General features: G+C 45.2%; 1 protein-coding gene across 4 annotated transcripts in view; it reads right to left on the reverse strand.

The window, feature by feature from the left end:
- Nucleotides 1–25,340, reverse strand: part of AGGF1 (angiogenic factor with G-patch and FHA domains 1) — a 499,672-nt gene that overhangs the window by 221,612 nt on the left and 252,720 nt on the right. For 2 of the 4 annotated variants that reach the window (XM_085632275.1, XM_085632274.1), the window contains exons 8-10: nucleotides 22,353–22,404; nucleotides 22,140–22,241; nucleotides 4,807–4,929 (exon numbers count right to left, since the gene is read on the reverse strand). In XM_085632275.1, the coding sequence (XP_085488401.1) occupies nucleotides 4,807–4,929; nucleotides 22,140–22,241; nucleotides 22,353–22,404 (277 nt within the window). The remainder of the gene's footprint in view (nucleotides 1–4,806; nucleotides 4,930–22,139; nucleotides 22,242–22,352; nucleotides 22,405–25,340) is intronic. The other 2 variants (XM_085632277.1, XM_085632276.1) reach the window with 1 other exon arrangement.

Below are 25,340 nucleotides of genomic sequence, written 5' to 3' on the forward strand. Positions count from 1 at the left end.
ACCTCGAGGGAGGTCCTTATCGCCGTGATTGCCTCGAGGATATCCTTGTTCGTAGGTTCCATGGCACCGCTCAGTGCCGTCGTCTCCACTCGGTCCTCGCTCTGTTGCTTTTGCCATGCAAATTTCTCCAGTTTAGTTTGCATCGTTGTCCGGTTATTACGGCCAGATGCCATGATGTATCCATCTCGGTGGTACCACCCGAAGTTGGGGTGCGACCGCTACTCCCCGTCGCCTGCAGTGGAGTCGTCCACTCGGCCTGTTGGTTTTTGCGTGGGGCACCCCGCTTGCAGGACTTACGGTTGGACTCACTGCGTGCACACCGTCTCGATGGAAGCCGCACGGACTGAGTCTTTGGCTGGCAATCAAGATTCAGCAGACGCCATCCCTCACAGTGCACCTCATGTAGACTAGGCCATTATGCGGAAAAATCAGGAAGCCGGGCAACCCCTCAGGGACACTCTCACTCCACCACACTCTTTGGGAACAAAGGTGACCAAGCGCAGCTGTCCTTCCAGCAGCATGCAGATGCTTCAGTATACTATCCTGCCGGCTTCAGACGCTATCCATATCAGGGGGTCCCGCCGTTAAATACTACCAGGCCCCAGTACTCTGGCAGGAACGAGTTGGTCAGTGGTGCCCACTCCGGGCACACCGGGCTACAGCTGGGGCGGCTCATAGGCCATGATATGCACAGGACTTGTAGAGGGCTACCAATTATCGCTACAAAGCCCAGGAAAGCACAGCAGTCAGTTGGGCAGCCGGTGGGATCAAAGTAAAGACGAGCGCTAAAGCCACAGGACCACCCCCAATCACGAGCACATCCGCCGTGTTGGAGCCGGCACTTGTACTCACATCGGGTTCCTACGGCCCAGCGACCCGGCCCTGCTCTCACCGTGCCCTTGGTTAGGCTTTTCCACGCTCGTCCGCTGCACAGCAGGACACTTCCTCGCCGACGGTCACTCACCGGCAATACTTCTCAACCCTTGTCAGGCAGGCCACGACCGCGGACTGGTGTAGCACGCCACCGCCTCTCGGCTTCACTTCTGCCGGCAGGGCCTCCCGTCGTACTCCGGTGCGTGGAGCGCTCTCCAGAATTTGCCACCGATCTGCCCCAAACTCGGTCCACACCTAGCTGTACGCAGCGGCACACTCAGGAGCTCCTCGGGTCAAGGATCGGAGCAGCGGACCCCAAGTTACACGGATATTTTGGGAGTGGCGCTCCGGAGCAAAGCTACCGAGCAGCCATTCCCTTCAGCGGTTAGCCACGCCCCCTTGCAGTCCTTTTTGTATCACTGGCTCATTGGTGGTAGATTAGGAGATGTGCTTTCCAGTTTTATGCAGGATCCATAATGTATGATATTTAGAATCCATTGGCTGTTTCTTCCTGCAGAACATTTCCCAGCCTGCCCCCAACCAGTGACTTATTATCAGCAACCTCTTGGTTAACGCCATTTATTGGAATATCAGAAACTGTAGGGGCCAGGCCATTGATTCTTCCACTGCCTCGAAAGACAGTCCTTTCTGGCCTACCTACGGACAATGTGCTGTTCCCTGCTGACATCCTGTGGCTTGCCCTCTTTGAAATGGTTACTACTATTGAGTGCTTCCCCTCTAGACTGCAGCGCCTCTACAGTTCATGCAGTGACATTTGTATTTTTCATTTCTTCAAGAGTCTTCAACTACCCTGCCAAGCACATTTTCAACAGTGAAAGTGGGTTTTAAAGATACTGACTTGTAGCTCAGGCTTCAGGCGGATAGTCTCCACCTTGCATGCCCCTGTAAAGTAGAGAATTCTAGGCACATGTTCGCTGTAAACTTCCCTTCCTGTGCAACAGTCTCGGCCTCCTTTTTTTTATACATCTGGAAAAGGCTGAAGCAATTCCTCAATCTTGCCCAACTGCTGGTGTCAGTACTAACGAGAAGTTCATTAGAGTTTGTAATCTTTCACTCAATTGTAACTGCCCTATCATCTTTTTAACAACTGCATACAACATTTCCTACCCTTCTCAGGAGGCTGACCTGTAGAGTTTGCTACAGTGACTGTTCCTGTACTATAGTCCTTACTGTATACCTTCTTCCTGTAGTTCCAGTTCTACAGTCTTGACCCGCTTATTGTATACATCTAGTAGACACTGAAGAAATACCTCAATCTTGTCCTAATGCAGGTGTCCATACTTACTGAAAATTGCATTCTTGCTCATAATCTCCATTAAGTTCTAGCTGCCATCATTTCATCTTTTTACTTACCGCATACACATATCCGGGTCACAAGATGGAATGTGGACTGTTCTTTCTCTCTCTCACAAGTGGTGGTGACAAGTTACTCTGGTAATACATCTGCATTTTGAGTAAGTTGGGTCCTGAGAGAATGGTTTATATTACTTCTCTACTCTCGGGGTCACCAACTTCCAAGATGTCCCGTTGGATGACACGAGGAGAAGGATTACGTTATTTACCCTGTAAGCATCTGTTCTTCGCATGTAGTGCTATAGATTCACATGATGTTCATAAGTCCGCCATCTAGTGTTGGGCTTAGATGATTACAAGTTTTTTCAAGTCACAAGTTTCTGTGATTCCTCCTGTTGGTGACACCAAGCATGGACATTGACTCCATTGTTAATCTGGTTTGCCACAGGTGGTTGAGAATGGAGTTGTAGTAAGTATCAGTAATATGATGTCCATGCGAATAATGTGAATTCATGTAAATAAACTGTGACCAACACAGGCTTACTGGAGGAGGGAGGGCGCATGTGAATCTATAGCACTACATGCCAAGAACAGATGCTTACAGAGTAAGTAACAAAATTCGCTTGAGGCATGTGTGCTGTAGATACACATGCTGTGCACAGACTGTAAAGCAGCCCCTCTCCCTAAGCGGTGGCTAGTCTGTGGGTGTTGCAGTTGTTTAAAAGACAGTCCATAGTACTGCTTGGCCCACATTGGATTGTTGGCGTGCTAATACATCCAAACAGAAATGTTTGGTAAAGGTGTTTGGCGTGGACCATGTTGCTGCTTTGCAAATGTCAGCAATAGGAATGTTCCCTAAAAAGCCATAGAACCCCCTATTTACAAGTTGAGTGAGCTTTAGGGGAAACAGGTAAAAGTCTTTTAGCTTTAGTATAGCAAGTCTGGATGCATTTTACTATCCAACTTGAAATCCCACTTTTGCAAATATCAATTTTAATGTGAGGAGGTGAAAAAGCAATGAATAATTGCTTAGTCTTTCTAAAAGTTTTTGTTCTGTCTATATAATACATCAAAGCTCCTTTAACATCTAAAGTATATAGAGCTCTTTCTACGACAGTCAGGTTGTGGGAAGAAAACAGTTAACTTACTTGATTAATGTGAAAAGGTGAAACTACTTTAGGAAGGAACCTTGGGTTTGTTCTGAGCACTACTTTGTCTCTGTGAAGGTGGAAGAATGGTTCTTCCAAGGTTAGTGCCTGGAGCTCACTGACACATCTAAGTGAAGCGACAGCGATTAAAAAGGCAATGTTCCAAGATACATTTTTTGGTGCTTGGTATTTGGCAAGAATATTGGGTCTCAAACAGAAGCCCCATGAGCCTTGTTAGTACAAGGTTTATATTCCATGTTGGTGCAGGTGGAAGTCTTTGGGGAATGATTCTTTTAAGTTATTCTATAAATGCTTTAATAACCGATATTTTGAACAACGATGAATGTTGTCTATTCTGAAGCATGCTGCAATGGCAGCAAAGTCTAAATGTATTGAAGTGTAGGCTAGACCAGTGGTTTGAAGGTGCAGCAAACAAGATTTTTATTTTTTTATTTTTGCTTGTAATTTTGAAGCTAACAGTATAGGACAAATCGTTTCCATTTGGCATTACAGTATTGTCTTATTTGTAGGCTTATGAGCTTGCTTAATAATATTCATGTATTGTTGTGGTAAGTTTAAATACCCAAAATCTAGGACTTCAGGAGCCATATTGGGAGGTCTTATTTCGCCATGGTTTTGTGTGAGAAGGTCCACACTAAGGGGAAGCTTCTTGTATGGGACTAGGGAGAGTTGCAGTAGTGTGGTAAACCATGGTTGACTAGCCCAAGTTGGAGCTATGAGCACACTAAGGTGAGGGAGGTCTGTCTGAGCTGTCTCACCATTATCGGAAGTAGTGGGAGAGGTGGAAAAGCGTAGGCAAATATCCCTGACCAATTCATACATAGAGCATTGCCCTTGGATAGGGGGTGTAGGAACCTTGATGCGAAGTCTGAGCATTTGACATTTTCTGCGATCACAAACAGGTCTATTTGTGGAAACCCCCATTTCTGAAATTATGGTCAGAGAACCGTGTAAAGGGCTAGTAGCAACGTCCATTTTGAGAGGCTGTACAGTAATTTCTATAGCCTCTTCGAAAACTAGCTGTCTTTTAGAGGATTGTGTCTTTGCAGGCTGACAAACTATCCTTTTAGTTCCGGGTTGAATCTGCGAAGTTTTTTGCCTCGGATAGAGCCTTTCCTGCAGAACATTGAGGATTGGTTCGGGTAGAGTTTTTGGTCCAAAGGTGTAACATTTCAGAGCCGAAGAATGTTTCGGTTTTGGTGCCTGTGTGCTAGGACCCAAAGCACTGAGGCCATTGTCTTTCGGAACCAAAGTAGATGTTCAGTAAGGCACAGCCAAATGAGACTTTGAAGAGTTGGAGGCCCCTGCTGTAGGCCAAAACTTTGGTTCCGAGGCTTCCGAGTCTGTATGTTGGTGCGCGCCATGGCTTCTTTGCAGTGGCAGACCATGTGCAGTTTTTACGGACAAAGCCAATTTTTTTTTTCTTTGGATCGGGGGCAGTTATACTCACGGTCAGATGTTTTCGGGCTGACTTGAGACTGTCTGCATCTTCTTCCTTGCGCGAACCAGAACCGTAATCATGGATGGATAAGGATTCCTCTTGGGCTGCCAATGCCGCCTCTTTTTCCTCCTCCTGTCGACCGAAAATGTCCGGTGAGTAGTCTGCGAAACATTTCTTGGCGACGGGCACTTCGATCAAGAAGAACAAGTTACTTACCTTTGGTAACGCTTTTTCTAGTGGATACAGTATCTGCCAGTGGATTCCTCATCTTGTGAATATCCCCTGCGCCAGCAACATTCGGAAACTTTTGTAGCTCTCCACGCTGACGAGGACGACGTCACAGAAGCACGGCTCCGCACGCGGCTCCGTTGACGTCACTGGATCCATAAGAGCACCTCATTGGCGTGATGACGTCAGTTCCGCCCTTTTTTTTCCGTGCCTTCGAGGCACACGGACGGACCGACAACAATACATATACAATATACACAGTACATAATATAGAAACCAACACACACAGTGTGAAGACAATGCAGGAAAGCAAAAGAAATAACACACTTCCTTTGACAGTAAAAAGTAAAATTTGACACATTAATTCTACTGTAAGTTTACAAAGGTGGACAACGGGGAGGTGGGTGGGTCAGTGAGGAATCCACAGGCAGATACTGTATCCACCAGAAAAAGCGTTACCGGAGGTAAGTAAATTGTTCTTCTGATGGATACATCTGCCAGTGGATTCCTCACCTTGTGAATAGATTCCCACAGCAGTCCCCAATCCCGGAGGAGGGTGTCCACCCTTTAATACCAAAAAGTCCTGAAGAACAGAATGAGGAAAGTGTCCGTCCTTCTTCACCTCGGAATCCAAGCAGTAATGCTTCGCGAAAGTGTGGAGGGAGGCCCAAGTTGCCGCTCTACAAATGTCCTCCACAGGAACACCTCTAGATAAGGCAGATGTAGAAGATTTTGCCCTGGTAGAATGAGCCCTTATACCCTCTGGAGGTTCCTTACCGGCCAAAGAGTAACAGATCTTGATGCACAAGATAATCCATCTGGAAAGGGTGCGCTTGTGCACCGCTCTGCCTTTCCTGCAGCCAATGAAGCCCACGAAGAGCTGGTCATCCACTCGAAAGTCTTTAGTTCTGTTGAGGTAAAAACTCACTGCCCTTTTGGGGTCCTAGCGGTGAAGCCGCTCCTCCTCCTTGGAAGGGTGAGGGGGGAGGATAGAAGGTAGGAAGGGTAATGGACTGCCCCAGATGGAAAGGAGTTACCACCTTAGGCAGAAAAGCAGCCCTGGTCCTGAGTACTATTCTTTCAGCATGAATGGTCAAGAACGGGGGTTTCGAACTCGGAGCTTGAAGCTCACTTACCCTCCTTGCCGAGGTAATGGCAATGAGAAAAACTGTTTTAAAAGACAATAGTCTCAATGGACACTTGTGCAAAGGTTCAAAGGGAGAACCCATCAAGTAAGTTAAGACAAGATTTAAGTCCCATTGAGGCACAATAAAGGAAGTAGGCGGGAATTTGTTGGTAAGGCCCTTGATGAACCGTAACACAATAGGTGCTTTAAACAAAGACTGCTGATCCGGCAAGCAAAGGAATGCCGACAAAGTCGATAAATAAACCTTCACAGTAGCTACAGCAAAGCCGTGCTGAGCAAGAGAGTGAGCAAACTGAAGGATGTTGGATAAACGAGCCCTCAAAGGGTCATTAGACTTCTCCCCACACCAATGGACAAATTTGGACCACCTATACGAATAGATAGACTTGGTGGAGTGACACCTGGCAGACAAAATCACGTCCACCACGTCAGGCAGGAGAGAAAAAGAATTCAGGTTGCCCCGTTCAATCTCCAGGCATGAAGGTGTAAGCTCTGAAGGTGGGGGTGTAAAACTTGCCCCTGCGACTGCGAGAAGAGGTCTGCCCTGAGAGGGAGACAGAGCGGAGGGCATGAGGAGAGGTGGAGAAGATCAGTGTACCACACCCTTCTTGGCCAATCCGGGGCAATCAATATGACTTGGGTCCGGTCTTGGCGAATCGTTCTCAGAACCCGAGGAATAAAGGGTATGGGAGGTAACGCTTTAAAGGAGATGTGAGTCGCATCTCAACTGAAACGCGTACCCCAAAGCTCCCTGCATCGGATACTGGAGACTGCGGAATGACGGGCAGTGAGCGTTCTCATGAGTGGCAAACCGATCCACCCGAGGAGTTCCCCACGTCTGAAAGACGTGACAAACCACCTCTGGATGGAGCCATCACTCGTGGTCGGCAGAGAACTGCCGACTGAGACTGTCTGCACGCACGTTCAGAACTCCGGCCTGATGATTTGCCATCAGACAAATCTGATGATCCTGAACCCAGGACCAGAGACGCAGAGACAATGCGACCCGACTCCTCCCTGCTTGTTGACATACCACATCGCTGTAGTGTTGTCCGTCAGGACTTGAACCGACTGACCGCGAAGGGAAGGAAGGAAGGCCTTGAGTGCCAAACGTATCGCCCACAACTCCAAAAGGTTGATGTGAAGCAACCTTTCCTCTCGAGACCAAAGACCCTTGATCTCCAGATCCCCCAGATGCGCACCCCACCCTAAAGTGGATGCATCCATTATCCCTGTGGCCACCGATGGAGGTAGATGGAAAGGCTTTCCTTGAGACAGATTGCCCTCCACGCTCCACCAAGACAGATCCGCTGCAGCTTCTCTGGAGATCCTCACAGACTCCCTGAGATCTCTGTTGAGCTGATACCACTGCCTGCGGAGGAACCACTGGAGCGCCCTCATGTGCCAGCGTGCATGGTTGACCAACAGAATGCAGGAAGCAAACAGACCGAGCAGACGAAGGACCTTCAGGACTGGAACAACCGCTCCATTGTAAAACAAAGGAATCATTTCCTGTATGTCGAGAATCCTTTGTGGAGGTGGGAATGCTCGACACACAGTAGTGTCCAGTACCGCCCCTATGAATAGGTTGTGCTGAGAGGGCACCAGGTAAGATTTGGGCACGTTTATCGAGAAACCCAATTTGTTCAACAGCTGAGTTGTAACCTGCAGATGATGAAGCACCTTCTCTGGCGACTCCGCTTTGATCAGCCAGTCGTCCAGATAGGGGAAAAACGGAATCCCCAACCTTCTGAGAAGGGCTGCCACCACTGCCATCACCTTGGTGAAGACTCGAGGTGCAGTAGTAAGACCAAACGGGAGAACCGCAAACTGATAATGTTGCGACCCCACCGTAAAACTGAGATAGTTCCTGTGCGACTTCAGGATAGGGATGTGGAAATACGCATCTTGCAAGTCGATCGACACCATCCAGTACTCCTGTTGCAGCGCTTGAAGACCCTGCGCAAAGGTAAGCATCTTGAACTTCTCCTGTTTCAGAAAAAGGTTCAAGATCCTGAGATCCATGATTGGAGGTAGCCTGCCATCCTTCTTGGGTATCAGGAAATACCGGGAGTAGCATACCTGACCCCTTTCCTGCTCTGGAACCACCTCTATCGCACCTTTTTTCAGCAATGTAAGAACTTCCTCCTGCAGGAGAAGGTGGTCCTCCGAGCAAGCACCTTGGCAAGGAGGATAATTTGGAGGGAATTCCCGAAAGGGAAGAGCATACCCATTTTTTACAAGATTTAGAACCCAAAGGTCTGTAGTGACCAATTCCCAATCTCGTAGAAAATGGGTAAGCCGACCCCCACAGGACCAACATGATCCAGAATGGTGGGTCTAGGACTGCTTTGCAGTGGTAGGAGGGAGGGAGATAGAGGAGGAGGAGGAGGAGGAGAGCTGACGACCTCGAGCACGACCTCTGTTCCTGCCCCTGTAGTTCTTATACAGGGTATTTTGCTGCTGCTGAGGCTGCCTGTAGGTCCGAAAGGACGACCTCCCAAAACTTCTGTACCTCCAGTAAGAGGAACCTCTAGGCTGTGCTTGCAGGCCCAGAGACTTAGCCGTGGCTTTGCTGTCCTTGAACCTTTCCAAGGCTGCATCAGCTTTCTTTCCGAACAGCCCAGAACCATCAACGGGCAGGTCCAGAAGTGTTGCCTGCACATCAGGAGAGAACTCTGAAGATTTAAGCGAAGCACTTCTCCTTGTGGTGACCGAGGAGCCCATGATCCTGGCTACAGAGTCCGCAGTGTCCAAACCACTCTGAATTACCTGTCGTGCAGCGGCCTGAGTGTCCGACAGGACTTCATTAAAATTCTGCCTGTCCTCCTCAGACAACTTAGGAGCCAGCTGTTTAGCAAAATCCATAAGAGCGTGGATATAACGGCCCAAAAGACAGGTGGCATTTGTGGACTTTAAGGCCATACTCGCGGAGGAGAACACTTTCTTGGCTGACTGATCAAGCTTTTTCGACTCCGTATCACTAGGAACTTGTGGAAAAGCCCCAGAAGACTTCTTTGAACAGGCAGCTTGAACCACCAGACTTTCAGGAGAAGGATAGGATGTAAGAAAGTCCGGATCTCCTGGAGCCGCCCTGTATCTCCTAGCAACAGATTTAGATACTGCCGGAGCCGAAAAGGGCTTACGCCACACTTCCATGACAGGCTCAGTAATGGCATCATTAAAAGGAAGCAAAGGCTCTACCACAGTGGAGGGAGAATGAAGAACCTCAGTCAGGATGTTGGGTTTAAATTCAGCCGTTGGAAGCTGCAAGTCCAAGAGCTCCGCTGCTTTCCTTATGACAGTGTGGTAAGGAGCCACATCCTTAGAGGGAGCATCAATAGGAGGAGAAAGCTCCCATTCCGGGGACAAATCAAGGCCACTTGCCTCTTTTAGTTCCTCAAACAAGTCATCTGACTATGAGCTCACCCTCTTCCATTTCTTCTACTTGATATCTCTGCTCCTCCAAAATTCTCTGTGCCTCTCGCCTGGATCTAATGCTCAGTACCGGCGTTGGTGGCGCCGTACACGACTCCGACGGAGCCACAGCCGGCGTCAAACACGGATCCGGAGGCGCAGCCGGAGTCGAACGAGGTCGAGCTGGAGCCGGAGAAGAAGGGAGCGGCTTCGATGTCCTCGGCGCCGGGAAATGCCAAGACGGCGTCGCTGGAAAGAATGGCATAAATGGAGCCTGAGCATAAGCCTGAGGAACCCCCAAATTAAAGGCCATATGACCCATGGGACCCGAAGGTGCTCCAGAGGGGTACATTGCTCTTGAAAAGACACCATACATAGCATTTAAATAATGCGAAGGGTCTTGTCCCGGGCCAGGAAAGGGGGGGTAAGGCTCAGTTTGATACATTACCAGACTCGGGCCAATCGGCGCCGACGGTGGAGCCAATGGAATCGACGACTCATCAGGAGTCGGAGTCTCATCCACCGAAGCCGGAGAATGCGTCCGTGATGGAGCCAGAGAACGCTCTGGAGAAGCTGCAGGTGAAGCCGGGCAAACATGTGAAGCCGGATTCGACACAGAAGGAGAGGGAGAAACATAGTCCTTACGACGTCGAGGAGCTGGTGAAGTCAATCTCGGAGCCGTCTCCTTATCTGAACGGCGTCGAGAGCCATGCCTCTTCTTCTTTTTATGCTTCTTCGACTTAGAAGCGTGACCCGACGTCGACTTCGAACCCGATCTGGACCTCGACCTGGACCTCGATCTTGAACGCCTTCGACCTCTCTTCTCCTTTCCAATTTTCGCTATAAATAGCTTTGCTTCTCTCTCCTTTAAGGCCTTTGGGTTCATCTTGCGGTAGCAAGAGCACCCCTCGACGTCGTGATCCGACGACAGGCACCAGACACAATCCTCGTGTGGATCCGTAATAGACATGTGTTTACCACACTCTCTACAGGGCTTGAACCCTGACTTCTTTGTCGACATCTTGAGAAAGAAGCAAGATGAAAACAAAAACACAGTAGAAACACAAAGTAACTAGTAAAAGCTACGGAGAGTCCCAAAAAACCGTTCGCGTCGACGGCGCGGAAAAAAGGGAACTGACGTCATCACGCCGACGAGGTCATCTTAAGGATCCAGTGACGTCAGCGGAGCCGCGTGCGGAGCCGTGCTTCTGTGACGTCGTCCTCGTCGGCGTGGAGAGCTACAAAAGTTTCCGAATGTTGCTGGCGCAGGGGATATTCACAAGGTGGGGAATCCACTGGCAGATGTATCCATCAGAAGTGTCTTTTTAGAGTGGAATGATTTTCAGGCCTCACAGGTATCCTCTTGATGATCGGGCGAGAAGCATATTTTGCATAGAGAATGTTGATTGGAGTGAGGGTACTCAGAATGACACTTTGGGCAGAAACGGAGAGGGTGCGTTCCATTAGCAGTGCTTTGCCTGATAAAATCCTTCGATAGGCCGTGGATGCGAGTCGAGAAAAAATACACACAAATTTGAAAAAAGAACAAGCATTGACATAGCCTATAGGTCTCGCCTTTGGGACCTTATAAGTATTTAGTTATGCAGCACAATATCCTCGGTGCAACAACATTAACTGTTGCATGGCTAAACAGTTATAAGGTCCCAAAGGCGAGACCTATTGGCTATGTCAATGCTTGTTCTTTTTGCTTCTTTCGCCTGTCAATTGTAAATGTATCTACATTGAGTGAGATTTTGAAACCCTAGTTGGCTCTTAAGGTCTTTCCATCCTAAGCATGACATGAGATGTAGGTGTGGTGTCATCACTCATAACTCAGATGCCTTTAACAAAGACTTCTTTTTCTTTTTTCTTCCCTCAACTGCTAATTGCTTTTCAATCACCTCAAATGAGCTTTTTGAGCCCCAGAATCCAGTCCTGTTGACTTTGAAGGACTTTACTTCTGAGGTATTGCAGGCCTATACTGTTTCTGCACCAAGACTATTTAATTTGGTACCAATGTATTAATGTATATTACAATTGGTGCTGTCTCTTCGACGTCAGACCCACCCTATCCTCCTTGAGCATCTTCTGTTCCTTGACTACGTCAGAACCCTCATCCTCTGACAACCCCACAGTATTCTTTCACTGGTGCAGTGGTGTAGTGTACCCAGCTCTGTTTCACTCCATGTTTTACAATTTTACCTGGAACAGCTCAACACCGTTCAGACTTATGGTCCTTGGGTAGTCATAGTCTGTAAACCTTCGGTATGTCTTTCAAGCCAACTTATGGTGAAACTTAAGACAGAATTTAAAGGGTGTGATTTCCATCAGCCCCTCCCTTGAGATTCAGATGAGACCCAGGAATTACAGCAGGTTTCAGAACATACATGCTCTGACCCTTACATAATCGAAGCACTATGAGACCAACATGTCTTTTTCAATTCTCCAGTTCTCATGAATCTTGACATTTCGCCACTAAACTCTAATACATATGCTCCCATCCTCTCTCTGGTTTTCTTGACATCAGTCCCAATTTGGATCTTCTGTATTGTCCACTTTCCTCCATCCTTAGTCTCTATGCACGTTCAGCCCTCAATCTTACTTCAGAACCCAGCGGCAGAAAAAAAAGGAGTATGGTTACTACGTACTATAGTATCATAGGCTTACGCTCTATATCATAGTGAGTTTTTCTTAGTGACACAGATGATGATTCCAGGCGCAAACAATGGACTGTAGACTAAAGTACAGTATATTGTATTGTATTGTAATTGCATTTATATAGCAATTACTACCCCTGACGAGGCATAGAAGAGATTTACTTTGCAAAACAAGTATAATGTAAGTATGTAGAAATACTTTGCTAATGTGCCTCTTTACAGGGAGAAGTGGGATGCTTCATGTAAATCAAGAACAGCCTCAAGATGCAAAGCTATTGCTACATGTGAGTAACTTGCATTTTCCTCAGCAGAAACATATTCTGTTTGTACAGTACACTAATCAGGTAAGTAAACCACAGCTACAAAGCCCACTTCGGTGGTCAGAGAATTAAGGTCATATTGGCAAACAAGCACATGATAATCATCAGTATTATCTGTTGAATCGAATGGAAAGTGTGTGCAATGGTCCTGCACCAACAGATCCACAGTGCAATGCCATCAGATTGAACTTGTGGATCGTATTGATATAACAATTCTCCAGTGTGACTCATTAAAATATAGTACCTTATTATGTGTCTTAGAAGGAACCCAAAGTTATTCAGACTTCAATGCACCAAAAATAATTACAAAGACGACAAAACACAGGACTGATTTAGTTTGCTTCTTTTCTAATGTTTTGACTCCAATCAAGTGTAACAATCAACAAAAGTATAGTGTAGATGACGCAGTGCTCCAATGATGACTATATTCACAAACAGCATAGATACAAGACACTGTACAATTCTCAATGGTCCAGCTTTTACCTCAAAGATATTAGCAGAGGCACTTGCTGAGGTGGAAGGCTTACAGCCTAGACAGATAATGTTTTGTAAGGTAATGTTAACAAGGTAATCAATGTATTATTTTCAGACATTGACAGGGCTGTGAATTGACACTAGTCACAGTAACAAAATAGCTGAAATTTTCCATGCTATGAGAAGGTGCAGGATTATGTGCAATGATTACAGCTGCAAAGCCATCAATCCTTGAACAAATCAGACTTGGAAGGAAATAAAATGACAACATTTGCTTGCCTTCTATGTGCAACCTTTACAGAACTAATACTAGTGTTCCGGAGCAATGATTTGAGGTGCAGTGCTGGTCACCCTCCACTCTCCAGAATAAAAAATCACTGGAGAAGAAGGTATACAGCGTCTCAAGGATTTGAGTAGGGCAGAGACAAAGACTGATTGTTATAAGGACATGCCGAAGTATCGCTATGTTATTGCAGACTCAATGGATTCCAGAGGTATCTGGGGGTTCTGCCACGGCTTGGATGATAAACAGGTAGGAATTCTAATAACCAATCAGCCAGTGCTTAATTTGTAACACAGTAAGTGCCAGGGCCCTCATCAGGGGGACACAGCAGCTATCCCCATCCATTGCCCCTGCCACTGCTGCCAATTAAACTGCAAACACAACTAATAACCACGACACTCCTACAAGATTGACTATTCATACTATTCAAGGCCTCCAAATTTATAAGAATGGCTTGGGTGGCATATATCTGTGATTGCTAATATATATTAAATTAATAATAGCTGTTGCTGTTCTCATACCAAAATTTGGCAGACTGTACCACCATGTGGCAGAATTTCACAAGCACCAGTGCTAATTAAGTGCCAGCACCGAGCACCTGAAACCACCAGCTCATATTATGCACTGATATCAGCCAATAAGCATGAGGCTTATACCATACATGTAGATATTAGGTAGGGACAACACTAATGTAATGGAGAGAGTGGGAATGCATGATGTAAAATGGGTTATTTCTGATATTCACCTTGCTTTATTTCATGACTGGTGGGATTACAGTGATAATTAACATCATTCTGATATGCGAGAGTTATGTAAGACTAGTTTAGAATATGTAACATTTTAATGTAGCATACCAACAGCTGATTGTGTCCACTTTTAATTAGGGGCCAGGGTTGGTATTGTATCTAAATATGATACTTTGCCTTAGATTACAGATTCTTTGACAAGGTTGCCTACTCCTCACACTCATCATCTATGTGGGCATAAGTTGTTGTGGTGAGGGGTGAGAAACAACTCTCTGTTCTCCTTTTCTCCAAAGAGGATACAGCTTACTTGAATCTTTCATTGTTCAATGCACTGACAATGGTGCAATCTATTCAGGAACAAGGTTTGTTTTGCAAGAATAGAAGGAATAACCTCTTATTTCTGTTTGCTAAGATATAGTTGTTACATTAGTGTGTGTATTTGGCTGATGCTTTGTCCAGAGTTTTACTGGTACCCTTGGAACTGTCCATTTCAGGATCTAATACATAACTAAAATCGTCTATCACAAACACTTTGTTTTTAAGCAGTATACTTCTAATGGTTTCAAAGAACCTTTTGTTATCTATGGTGGGTGCGTATATTTAGGTTACTAATATCCATGTAAAGCTCCAGACACTCCATCTTACCTTCCTCTGAAGTCTATTACAGTGTGACGCATCAGTAAAGATACATCAGCACTTTCCCATACCAGTACTCTGTCTGAAAAGGTAAATGAGGAGTGCCAGGAGAGTTTTTTTTACTTTGAATATATACATGTCACTAGATCATGTGCCATTTTACTGCAATGCTTATGTCTTTGACATTGCAAGATAATACCAACCGTTCTACCAATACAACTAATCATTGATTTTTTGGAGTATCATATCTGTGCTACTTTTTCTTCCATTACTACATGCATGTTTGATATCCCTGTAAATTATAATGCCACCATTCACAGTTTCTAATCCCCCTGTGCAGTACATATCACTTCCACTTAGAATACATAGCAAACATAGCTCGAGTGGTTTTTCAGCAACTGTTGCACCCCAATCAGCACAATCACAACAGTGAATAAACCAACCCTACTGGGCAAGAGAAAATGCCTTCTAAACCATTATGCGGGCCTACAGCCCTCATATCATCTCTCAATACTCATGGCAAAGGGTGGGCAGGGGTTCAAGCTCCACTGGGAAGAAGCAGCACAGGTTAAACTAACAAAAGAGAGGCCATGAACTCCGTAATCTCAGTACAAGTCTTGAATTTATCAAAACGGTTTGTAGGTACAAAGCCCAGAGTGCAGAGTCAGCGGGTAACCGCGCAACGGTGTAATCACAGGTTTTCGCGCGCTTACCTTGATTGAAGCCTACATTTAAACACCCGCCCACCCGCTCAGTCTTACCTACGGGTAAACCTAACCAACCTGACCCTGACACCAATACAGAACAAAGTCCTTGAGAGAGGACTAGGCTTTGTACCTACAAACCGTTTTGATAAATTCAAGACTTGTACTGAGATTACGGAGTTCATTCGCAAACTGAAATTGAAAGTGTTCTTTAAAAAACAACCCACCACTGAGGGGAATAGAAAGGACACAGGTTTGCGCAATAAATCTACCTTTGTCCCTCCAGATTCTACACTGCCTGTGGAAATCCTTGCCTTTGAGAAAGCTGTAATGGGGGAAATACAAGGTATCTCAACAGTGAACGACAACACCTTTCAGAATACATCAAGGGAGGAAAAGGAGGCCATACGCCAATTATCAATGAATCAGGAGATCACAATCAAACCCGCAGACAAGGGGGGAGCGATTGTGTTACAAACTACAGACAACTATGATAACGAATGTAGGAAACTCCTTAATGATCGTAGGAATTATGGTATCCTTCAGGAAGACCCTACTGAATCTATCAGGATCAGAATCGCCACAATGGTGGAAGAGGCGCTAGCTAATAACTGGATCTCCAAAAAAGAGGCTGAGTTTCTGATCAATAAAAGTCCTAGGGTCCCGTATTTCTATACGATACCGAAGATTCATAAAAACCTTGGGTCCCCTCCTGGTAGACCCATAGTTTCCGGGGTAAACTCCATCTTGGAACCACTATCTAGGTTCGCAGATGCTTTTCTTCGCCCCTTGGTTCAAGCCACAAGCACCTATTTACGAGATACAAAGAATGTCCTACAAGTGCTGCAGGACATTGATTTTGACCCTACCAAGAATCTCCTTATGGGACTCGATGTAGAGAGTCTTTATACGAGCCTCCCGCATGACGAAACGCTGCTCATTATAGAGGAAGTATTGTTCTCCGCACCTTGGGATTATCAAACACCTCGCAATGTAGTAATGGAATGTGTATCTTTGGTACTCACCCGCAACTTCTTTATGTATGCCAAACAAATATATGAACAAAGACACGGTACCAGCATGGGGAGTACCTTCGCTCCGAGCCTGGCAGGCCTCTATGTACACCACCTAGAAGCTAACAAAATCTTGCACACCATCAACCCCTTCCTCTCACACATCAAGGTCTGGAAAAGATACATTGATGATGTTCTGGTCATATGGGAGGGTGATACTGATTCAACTGAAGCCTTCATACTGTGGCTCAATCAACAAAACGAATTTCTTAAATTCACACATACAGTATCATGTGATAATTTGGTCTTTCTGGATCTCAATATCTATCCAGAGGAGGGCATACTAAAAACTACCACACATTTCAAAGCTACTGCGAAGAACTGCTTACTTCTGTTCGATAGCTTCCACCCCGCCACTTGAGGCAGAATCTACCGTATGGGCAATTCCTTCGCCTACGGAGAAATTGTACTGAAACACACGAGTTCAAAAAACAAGCATCTGAACTACGCAAGAAACTGATCAAACGGAACTACCCCGAGAGAATCATTGACAAAGCACTTAAGAGGGCGAGGAACAACAACAGAGAAGCCCTATTGGAAGACAAAGTGGTCACTCAGGCCGAAGAAAGATCCATATGTGTAACTACTTATAACACACATTCCAACAAAATCACTAAGATAGTGAACAAACATTGGCGACTTCTGAATAGTTGCGGTCTTAATATCACTAAACCTATGTTTGCACACAAAAGAGGTAGAAATCTCAGAGACATGCTTGTCCGTACCAGACCTAGGCACACACCCAGACCTGTAATTGAAGGGATGCTACCACCGATACAGGGACATCACCCATGCGGCAACTGTAGCACATGCTACCTCACGAAAAGAAGCAGGCACATCAAATTCAGGAATGGTGACGAGTGGGACCAGAGAAGTTTTACTAATTGTAATAGCAAAAATGTGGTCTATCTAATCACCTGCCCATGTGGTCTTGAATACGTGGGGATGACAACTAGACCAGTCAAGATACGTGTCGGAGAACATCGAAGTAATGTCAGATGTGGTAGGAGTACCACTAAGATGTCCAGTCACTACATATCTAGCAGACATGGTATTGATGATTTACAGTGGACAGTGATCGAACAACTGGACGGAGAAAATGGCCTTCTTGAAAAAGAACAACGTTGGGTGTTCCGTCTTGGAACCCATATCTGTCGGCTCAATGACGAAATACCATGGAATCAATTCCATTTGTGATTTTCAACAATTGACAATTCATGTAACAGTGAGGACTTTGTTTGTGCAGCCATCCCTCTTTAGAGACTGCCTCTCTGATGACTGTCTCCCATGTGTGTTTTTTTGCCACAACATAACTATACTTTGGTTGTTTTCTTCAATGATTCTACTATTAACCCCCCCCCCCCCTATTGCAATCATCTTTCCGATATTTTCGAGTATGATTGTGCCCATACCTGGTTTACTGTAACCAAGGTTGATGCTCGCTGCCATTGGTTACAGCGGGTGTTGTTTTCCTCCAATACACCCTCCAATAGTATTCTCTCTTAGTTTTTTGGCGAATGACTACGCCCAGACCTGATTCATTGGAACCTTGGTTTGTGTCACTCTATTTCTATTTTTATTGGCGATAATTTTTCTCACCGATGCGGAAATATATTGTTTCTTTATATCACCAATAGGATTATTTTCCGCGGTTTCCCCCACCATTCATCTAGTGTCACATCAGTGTTTGTCTCGTAAATACTTTATTAAATCACCAATATCGCCCTCTTCACACGCCTTTGACCCGGCCGGTCCACTTCCGGTTCCGGTTCTCTGACTGCAGAGTCAGCGGGTAACCGCGCAAGGGTGTAATCACAGGTTTTCGCGCGCTTACCTTGATTGAAGCCTACATTTAAACACCCGCCAACCCGCTCAGTCTTACCTACGGAGCCGACCGGGGCGGATATCGTGGCTGGACATTGTTCCTGGGAGTTGTAAGTACGGAATAGCCGTTAAGTCCAGGTGATGCCCCACTCGGGCTACTTCCTCGTAAGTTCTGTGTCTCATTGGGATTATACCTTTTCTTTTTTTCCACTCATGAGGCCATTTATTCTCTTTACAGCAAGTAGGCAGATGTTTGACACCTTCCCACTTATCTGGACAGCTATTGATTTGGGATTTTAGGATCATAGGAACGCTGTTCCTTTCTGAATAGAGTGTGTGCTTTATGTTATTTGTGCGTTTTGTCTAATGTCTGTGTCTACTTTCACCCATTATCTTCACCACAGACCACGTGATATCGTTATGAATAGCGTTAAGAGGAGATTACTATATCACTTCTTTTTCAGATCACTGAATGCTCACGATGGACTGATCATCTAGCTACATGAATATGGCTTTTACCTCCCCTTTTGTGTTTATTCTTTCTAGGTTAATGGACCATACTAGACCTATTTAGGCATTACCTACCCTAGGAGGTTACTTACTTCCTGGTACATTTTCTCTCTTTTTTTACACATCACAGTGAGTTTTAGGAAGGGATCCTTAAGGTCCTGAAGAAGAAGCATGGGGACGCTTCGAAACATGTCGACACACTTAGGAGGCACAGCTCATTGAGGCATCCATTCCTCCTCCCCTTCACCTTTTTACTAATACCAGCTCAAACGGTATAATAAATTTCTCTAGACCACAGAGCCAGGTATTTTTTAATTCACTTTTCCATTCACTCCTGACCCTTCCTCTCACACCCTCGCATCACACATAGTTGTCTCATTAATATCAGTGCTCCCACGCAAACGTAGGTCGTAGCACGCCCCGTCCCGTACAGGGGCGGGAAGACCCCTATGCTGAAGCATGACACCAAGGGCCCTTTTGGTGTGTGAGGGGTATTTTAACAACTAATGTGTATTCTCCACCACTGTGGGATACATGTCCTTTGTGGGAGTTTCTGACATATCATACCTATCTGTGGGTGGATCACCATAAAAAAAGCTTTGCCAGAAATCACATCTTTCTGCTCGGACCACTATATATAAGTTTAAATATTCAGTTGGTAGTATGTGTACACAAGTGCACCACTGGAAAATTAATTAATCCTTCCAGCAGGTGCCCAAGAGTAGGTTTCAATGGTGTGCCAACTTTTTCCGCTGTTTCGACCTTGTGTTCAGGGACCCCCTTGTTCGAGTGAAGCTCATTTAACAGCTTATTATGGTTCTCAAGTGCTCAAATCTGCACCTACAGGCCACATGCTATATGACCATCTTGGCTCCTCCTTTTACAGCTTTCGTGAGATAGGTGCACAAGCCTGGCAAAGTTAGAGGGAGACATACGTTACAAACCAAGGTCTCAATTATGAGTGCCTCATCCAATTCTAAACCCTAGGTTAACCTAGTTTTTTGCAGAGGATTGGAATTATAAGTTACAGTGATTTTATCACACCCAGTAATTACCACGTGTGATAAAATCTGCATTACCAGATACATTTTGGCAGGTCGATCCTGCCAATATTTACCAAGAGGAAGATACCTGGTAAATACAGGGACATGCAGATTTTGTTGCGCTCAACACTAAAACCACTTGCTAAGCCCTATTTTTGAAGGCACAACTCAGTATGGACAATTGCGTTCACACCTAATAAATTCCAAACCCAGCATGCAGCAATGCGACACTTGCAATGCTATCCATGGGTGTGTTCACCCATGGATAGCAGCAGTAACACTGTAGGTAGATCTTACCCAGAAACAAAGTAAGGAAAAAAATAAACTAGGGTATCAAGGTCATTCTATAGGACCTGCTGTTTCTCGAGGTCCGCAGGACCTGAGCCACTGCAATTCACTGGCCCACCAGAATCGGTTTTCTGAAGATACCATTATGTTGCTCTTTTATGATGACACTGTTGAATCTTTGGTGCAACTGTTGAATCTTTGGTGCTTCTCCACAACTTGGCACAATTTTTCCTATCCCATCATCTGCTTCAGAAATCAATGGCAGAGAATCTGTAGATGGCAGATAAGCTGCGTTGAATTGTGAGCAAGATGTGTACTTCATCTCGAGTCATACTGGTGCCACCAACTATTAGCGTTCAAACAGATTTGCGTTACGCGAACAAGATGCTTTTCCAAATGCAACCGCTACATTGCACAATAATGTACAGCACGTGAATATAGAGTAGGTTCACCAGGCAAACATTATGGTCAAATGCCATTTCCTTCCGCCGTTAACAAGGTACCAAAGAGGTACTCTATTATACTCTGCGCTTTTTAACAATCTTACGATAAGTGTTACCTTGGATATCGATTCTAGAATAAGCGATTATGCATCTGTTCTGTTAAGCCAACAAAGAAAGAATGCTGCACGTGGAATAAGTCAGACTAAGCAGCATCACAGACCTCACTACGTAGATATAGCCTGCTAACTATAAAGCTGTTAAAATACGCTCTATACATTTATGAAATATTAATAAACTGAATTATACTCCAAATATTGGTCTATATACTGCTTGAGTAATATAAATATTATAGAACTCGGAACAGTTTTGCATGACAGATAAACCACGTACTGTATGTACTTAATTGACCTGGGATAAAGCTAATAACCATTCCAATTCATCTAGTGGAATAGATCACTAGACCTTGTGATGAGATGAGTGAAGCTCACTACAAATCGAACTAAATCAAGTATTGAATATAACAGACTCGTTTATTGAATGTTTCAGATTAGGCACTGTGGCAGATGCCGTTGCACTATTCAACCAACAAATAGTAATTCAAGATTTGTTCAAAGAAGAAACTTCTCTGAAGCAGAATAGAAGAGCAATACAAATTGTTTGTAAAGTAGTGCCAAGGTTATATGAGTTACAGCTTAAAACACGTTTGAAGTAAACACTTAGATCCTCGTTAAAGGATCTACAGTAGGCTTCTCCAACGAGTAGCTCATGAGCTACTCGCAGCTCTCTAGCTACCTTTAAGTAGCTCTGCTGTGAGCAGTTTAGTGTACTAAATTCTAAGCATTTGCTTGACTTAATTAATATATGTATATCAAAACTGTAAAGGGTGCATCGGAAATGAAAATGTGTGTATTTGCAGCCCTATTAAGCCTAAGTTTGGAGAAAAATGGTTGGATTTCCAAAGCATATTTTAAGTGGATATTTAAGTGATAAACCATGTGGTACTGGGGGAGACTTATTACTAATGTTATTACCTTTGTGCCGGGGGTATTGAAAATATGGCGGCTATGTATTACCCATGTAAAGGGATTCCAAATTGACAAATCCTTTTTTACATTGCATCTCACAACCCGGCCTGGTGCAATGAAGTGATCACTGCTGACAACCCTGCATTGAGGTGACTACTGCCAGTAATCTTGCATAGAGTGCCCACCAAAGTAATCTTGTCTGACGCGGTCCTTATTACAACACTAATAATATTAGAAAATTGGGATGACTTTCATTTAGCATAAGCAGCTCTTTTTGCAGACCCCGATCTACAGTAATGCTTTAATACTGCGTCCCGAAATCACCTACCCAGTGGCATTGGTAACTATGGATGCAGCATTCACTGGAGTGTTCCCACAAATCCAGTAAGGACAGGGATAGACGCAAACACCTGTGATGAAGGTAATATGGATTTAAAGAGATGTACAGCAGACTGACCATTAAGGATACCCTGCTATGTCATTTAATTGTGATGCTTCACAGTTGTGCGGAAGGCAATGCTCACCTGCAGGACGTGGTTTCCATTGATGACGGTGCCATTTTCACTGCCTTGGTCCACAAGCACATAACTTTGTAAATTGTGGTCAAAGTAAACTTCTGCATGAAACTAAATGAAAGGAAACGAGTGAGAAGAACTATGAATCCCGTCTCAAGCACACAATGGATGGCTGTGATTCCGATCAAGAAAATTATGATGTTACAATAAACAGCAACGTACCTTGCTGACCCCCGCCTCCGGAATTTGGATAGCGTGCTCCATATCATTCTCTCTGTAAAATGGTCACAGTATACGTTAATTCCATTGTGTCGAAATACTGAAAGGTCACATTTAAATTGTAGGGCTGGATGTACTGTCTGCATTACTCTACGCATTTTATATAGAACTTAACAGTTTCCAATATTTCATTAGAATCCTACATTTAAACAATAGCCGTTCTGGTTGATACTCTAATCTAATCTAATCTAATCGCAAAATATACATGAGCGTATCCTGTGAACCGACATTCTATAGTTTAGTGCCACTCCTCACATTGTGAATAATTCCCGGGCGCCATTTTGGATCCAAAAACTTTAATAGCAGTTCCCCTGCGTGCGGCTTGGTGGCGTTGTGCAGCTCCGCGCCAACACCACTCCGTTCAAGTCGTGACAAGTGGAGCTGCATGCAAGAGCCACCTATATTAGGGTGACCAGGCGCCCCGGATTTGCCTGGACAGTCACTGGCTTTCACTAGCTGTCCCGGCAGATTTCGGTAATTCAGGCTCATGGACCGGTTTTTAGAGGGGGTCCACTGAAACCAGAGAGGCACTTATTGGGTGTTCTAAAGTTCTGCTACTTAGCAGCTGTTAGTAAGAAATTTAATTAACAGGTATAATGATGGTTTTAGAAATTACATTTTATTTATTTTCTTAGTGCTTCTAGAGTTGTCATTCTGCACAGCACCGTTGACGTAAAATTCTAGTCCTTCTATTTTTGCAAAATATCCAGGGTTTTGGTTCTCAAGATTTGGTCACCCTAACCTACTGCGCTGTCACCAGTTGTTTTCTGGATGTCTCCAGAAGCAGATCCTGTTGGAAGATTGGAATAACCAGTGTGCAGATCTCTAGACTTTGGACCGGTTTAGATGGGAAAAGAAACCAGTTTACAGAACAGGGAGGTGGGAAGGTCGGTAGTTAGCTAGAGTATACACCAGAAATATCGTCAACAAAGGTAAGCAACTTGTTCTTCTTCTAGATACTACAAACTCCTCACATTGTGAATATATACTATACCAGTACCTCACAAGGAGGTGGCTCTGTGAACTGTCTTGAAATAAAAGTCATCCAGGACCGAGTGGGCAAAATGACCCTCTCTATGAACCTTGTTGTCAAAGTTTTAGTGCTTTGCACCCATGTGTATCAATGCCCACGTAGCCCCCTAGCAGATGTCAAGGACAGGCACTCCTCATGCTAACACAGTAGTGTGGACTCACCTTGGAGTGTCTCAAGAAGAGTAGCGCCACAGCACGTTATTTGGCCTTATTGCCCCCACAAGGCATCTCCACCAACAATTTCCAATGGGTCATCCAGGACAACGTGCAGCTAAGTACCTTTCCCCTAAAGAGGCACTAACTGCAAAACCACTTTAGAGTGTCCTTGATGGCACACAACCACCCTGTTGGAGCCAGGATACGATATTTCTTCCAAGGGTGGTAGGCCATCATGACAGACAAGTGGGTCCTCCAAATGTTTCTTCAGGGTTATGTTCCTCCATTCATTTCTACCCTGCTACACCTTCCACTGCCTTCAGGACAGGAATGGAGGGATATTGTCTGTCTTACTACAGGAATTGTAGTCCCATTTGGCTAGAGGGGCCATAGAGAGGGTTAAAGCTTTTGGAAGCAGTGACAGGGTGTTACTCTCACTACTACTACTATGTGCCAAAGAAAGATAGAGGCCTTTGTCCTATTTTATATCTTAACCCTCTAAAAGCCTTCCTACAGTAGGACAAATTCAAGATGCTCACACTAGCCCAGGTCCAGTCTGCCCTAGACCATGTAGATTGGATGGTGGTGTTGGACCTGTAGGATTCTAATTTTCACATTTCTATCCTGCAGGCCCACAGGCGCTACCTGAGGTTCATGGTGGGCCAGAAACTCTTTCAGTTTGCAATGCTTCCCTTTTGCCTCACCAGCGCTTCTTGGGTGTTGACGTAAAAATGGTGGTAGTCGCAGTCCATCTACAGAGGTTGGGGGTACCAGTAACCCCTACCTCGACAACAGCCTGTTAAAGGGGGGCTTGCCTCAGGCATTCATCAGAAACCTTCAGCGGATGGCCAACTTCCTAACGTCATTGGGGTTCACTATCAATTAGCCAAAGTCGCCACCTGACTCCTTTGCACATGCTCTCTTTCATAGGAGCCATTCTGGATACAGTACAATGCTGGGTCTTTGCCCCTGAACTGAAAGTTCATAAAATTGGGCTACGATCCTGATGATTCAGCCTCTGTCCTGAATCTCAGTGTGGATGACTCTGAGGCATTTGGGATTATTGGCCTGCAGTGGGACCTTAAATCCCAGGGGGCACAATATTAGGGAAATCTGTTGGATTGTATTTAGATGGCTACTAGATTGCAGTTAAGTCAGTGGCCGGCACAACCACTTACCCCACCCAGATTTAACAGTTGTGACGGATGTGTTTGGAGAAGCTATCTGGAAGAGATGGTAGAGCAACAAGCAGGGTGGGGTGGAGTCCTGGCCCGTGTGCCTATGGAAATGGCTGGACTACCAAGAGATTTTTCTGGTGGTGAACCACTTGGCAGAATCTTTTAATGCCAGGGCTAACAAGCTCAGCCGATGGCACCCAGCAGATCACGAACGGCAGTTACACCCGGAGGGAGCTCAAGACGCATTTCAGCAGCTCTTGCGCGGAAACACCTTCCACCTAGAGTGGAGCTCAAGTCTCAGGTCTCCGGTAGGCCTTTTTGCCGCTGCCTCTCAGGAAAAACTGGGCCTAAGTCATCCTAGTGGCACTGAATTGGACCAGAAGAGTGCAGCACCCAGAACTCATGGGCATGAGCACAGTAGAAAGACCGGGTATATCAAAGGGCCTACACACTGTGCATCTCCATGCTTGGAAATTGAGCAGTGACAGTTGGCCTCCTTCAATCTGCACCCTGACATTGTTTTTTTTTTTTTTTTTTTTTTTTTTGGAAAACCTTTATTTAACAG

The sequence above is a fragment of the Triturus cristatus genome, chromosome 2_1 (assembly GCF_964204655.1).
Source record: "Triturus cristatus chromosome 2_1, aTriCri1.1, whole genome shotgun sequence".
In the NCBI taxonomy this organism is placed as follows: Eukaryota; Metazoa; Chordata; class Amphibia; order Caudata; family Salamandridae; genus Triturus; species Triturus cristatus.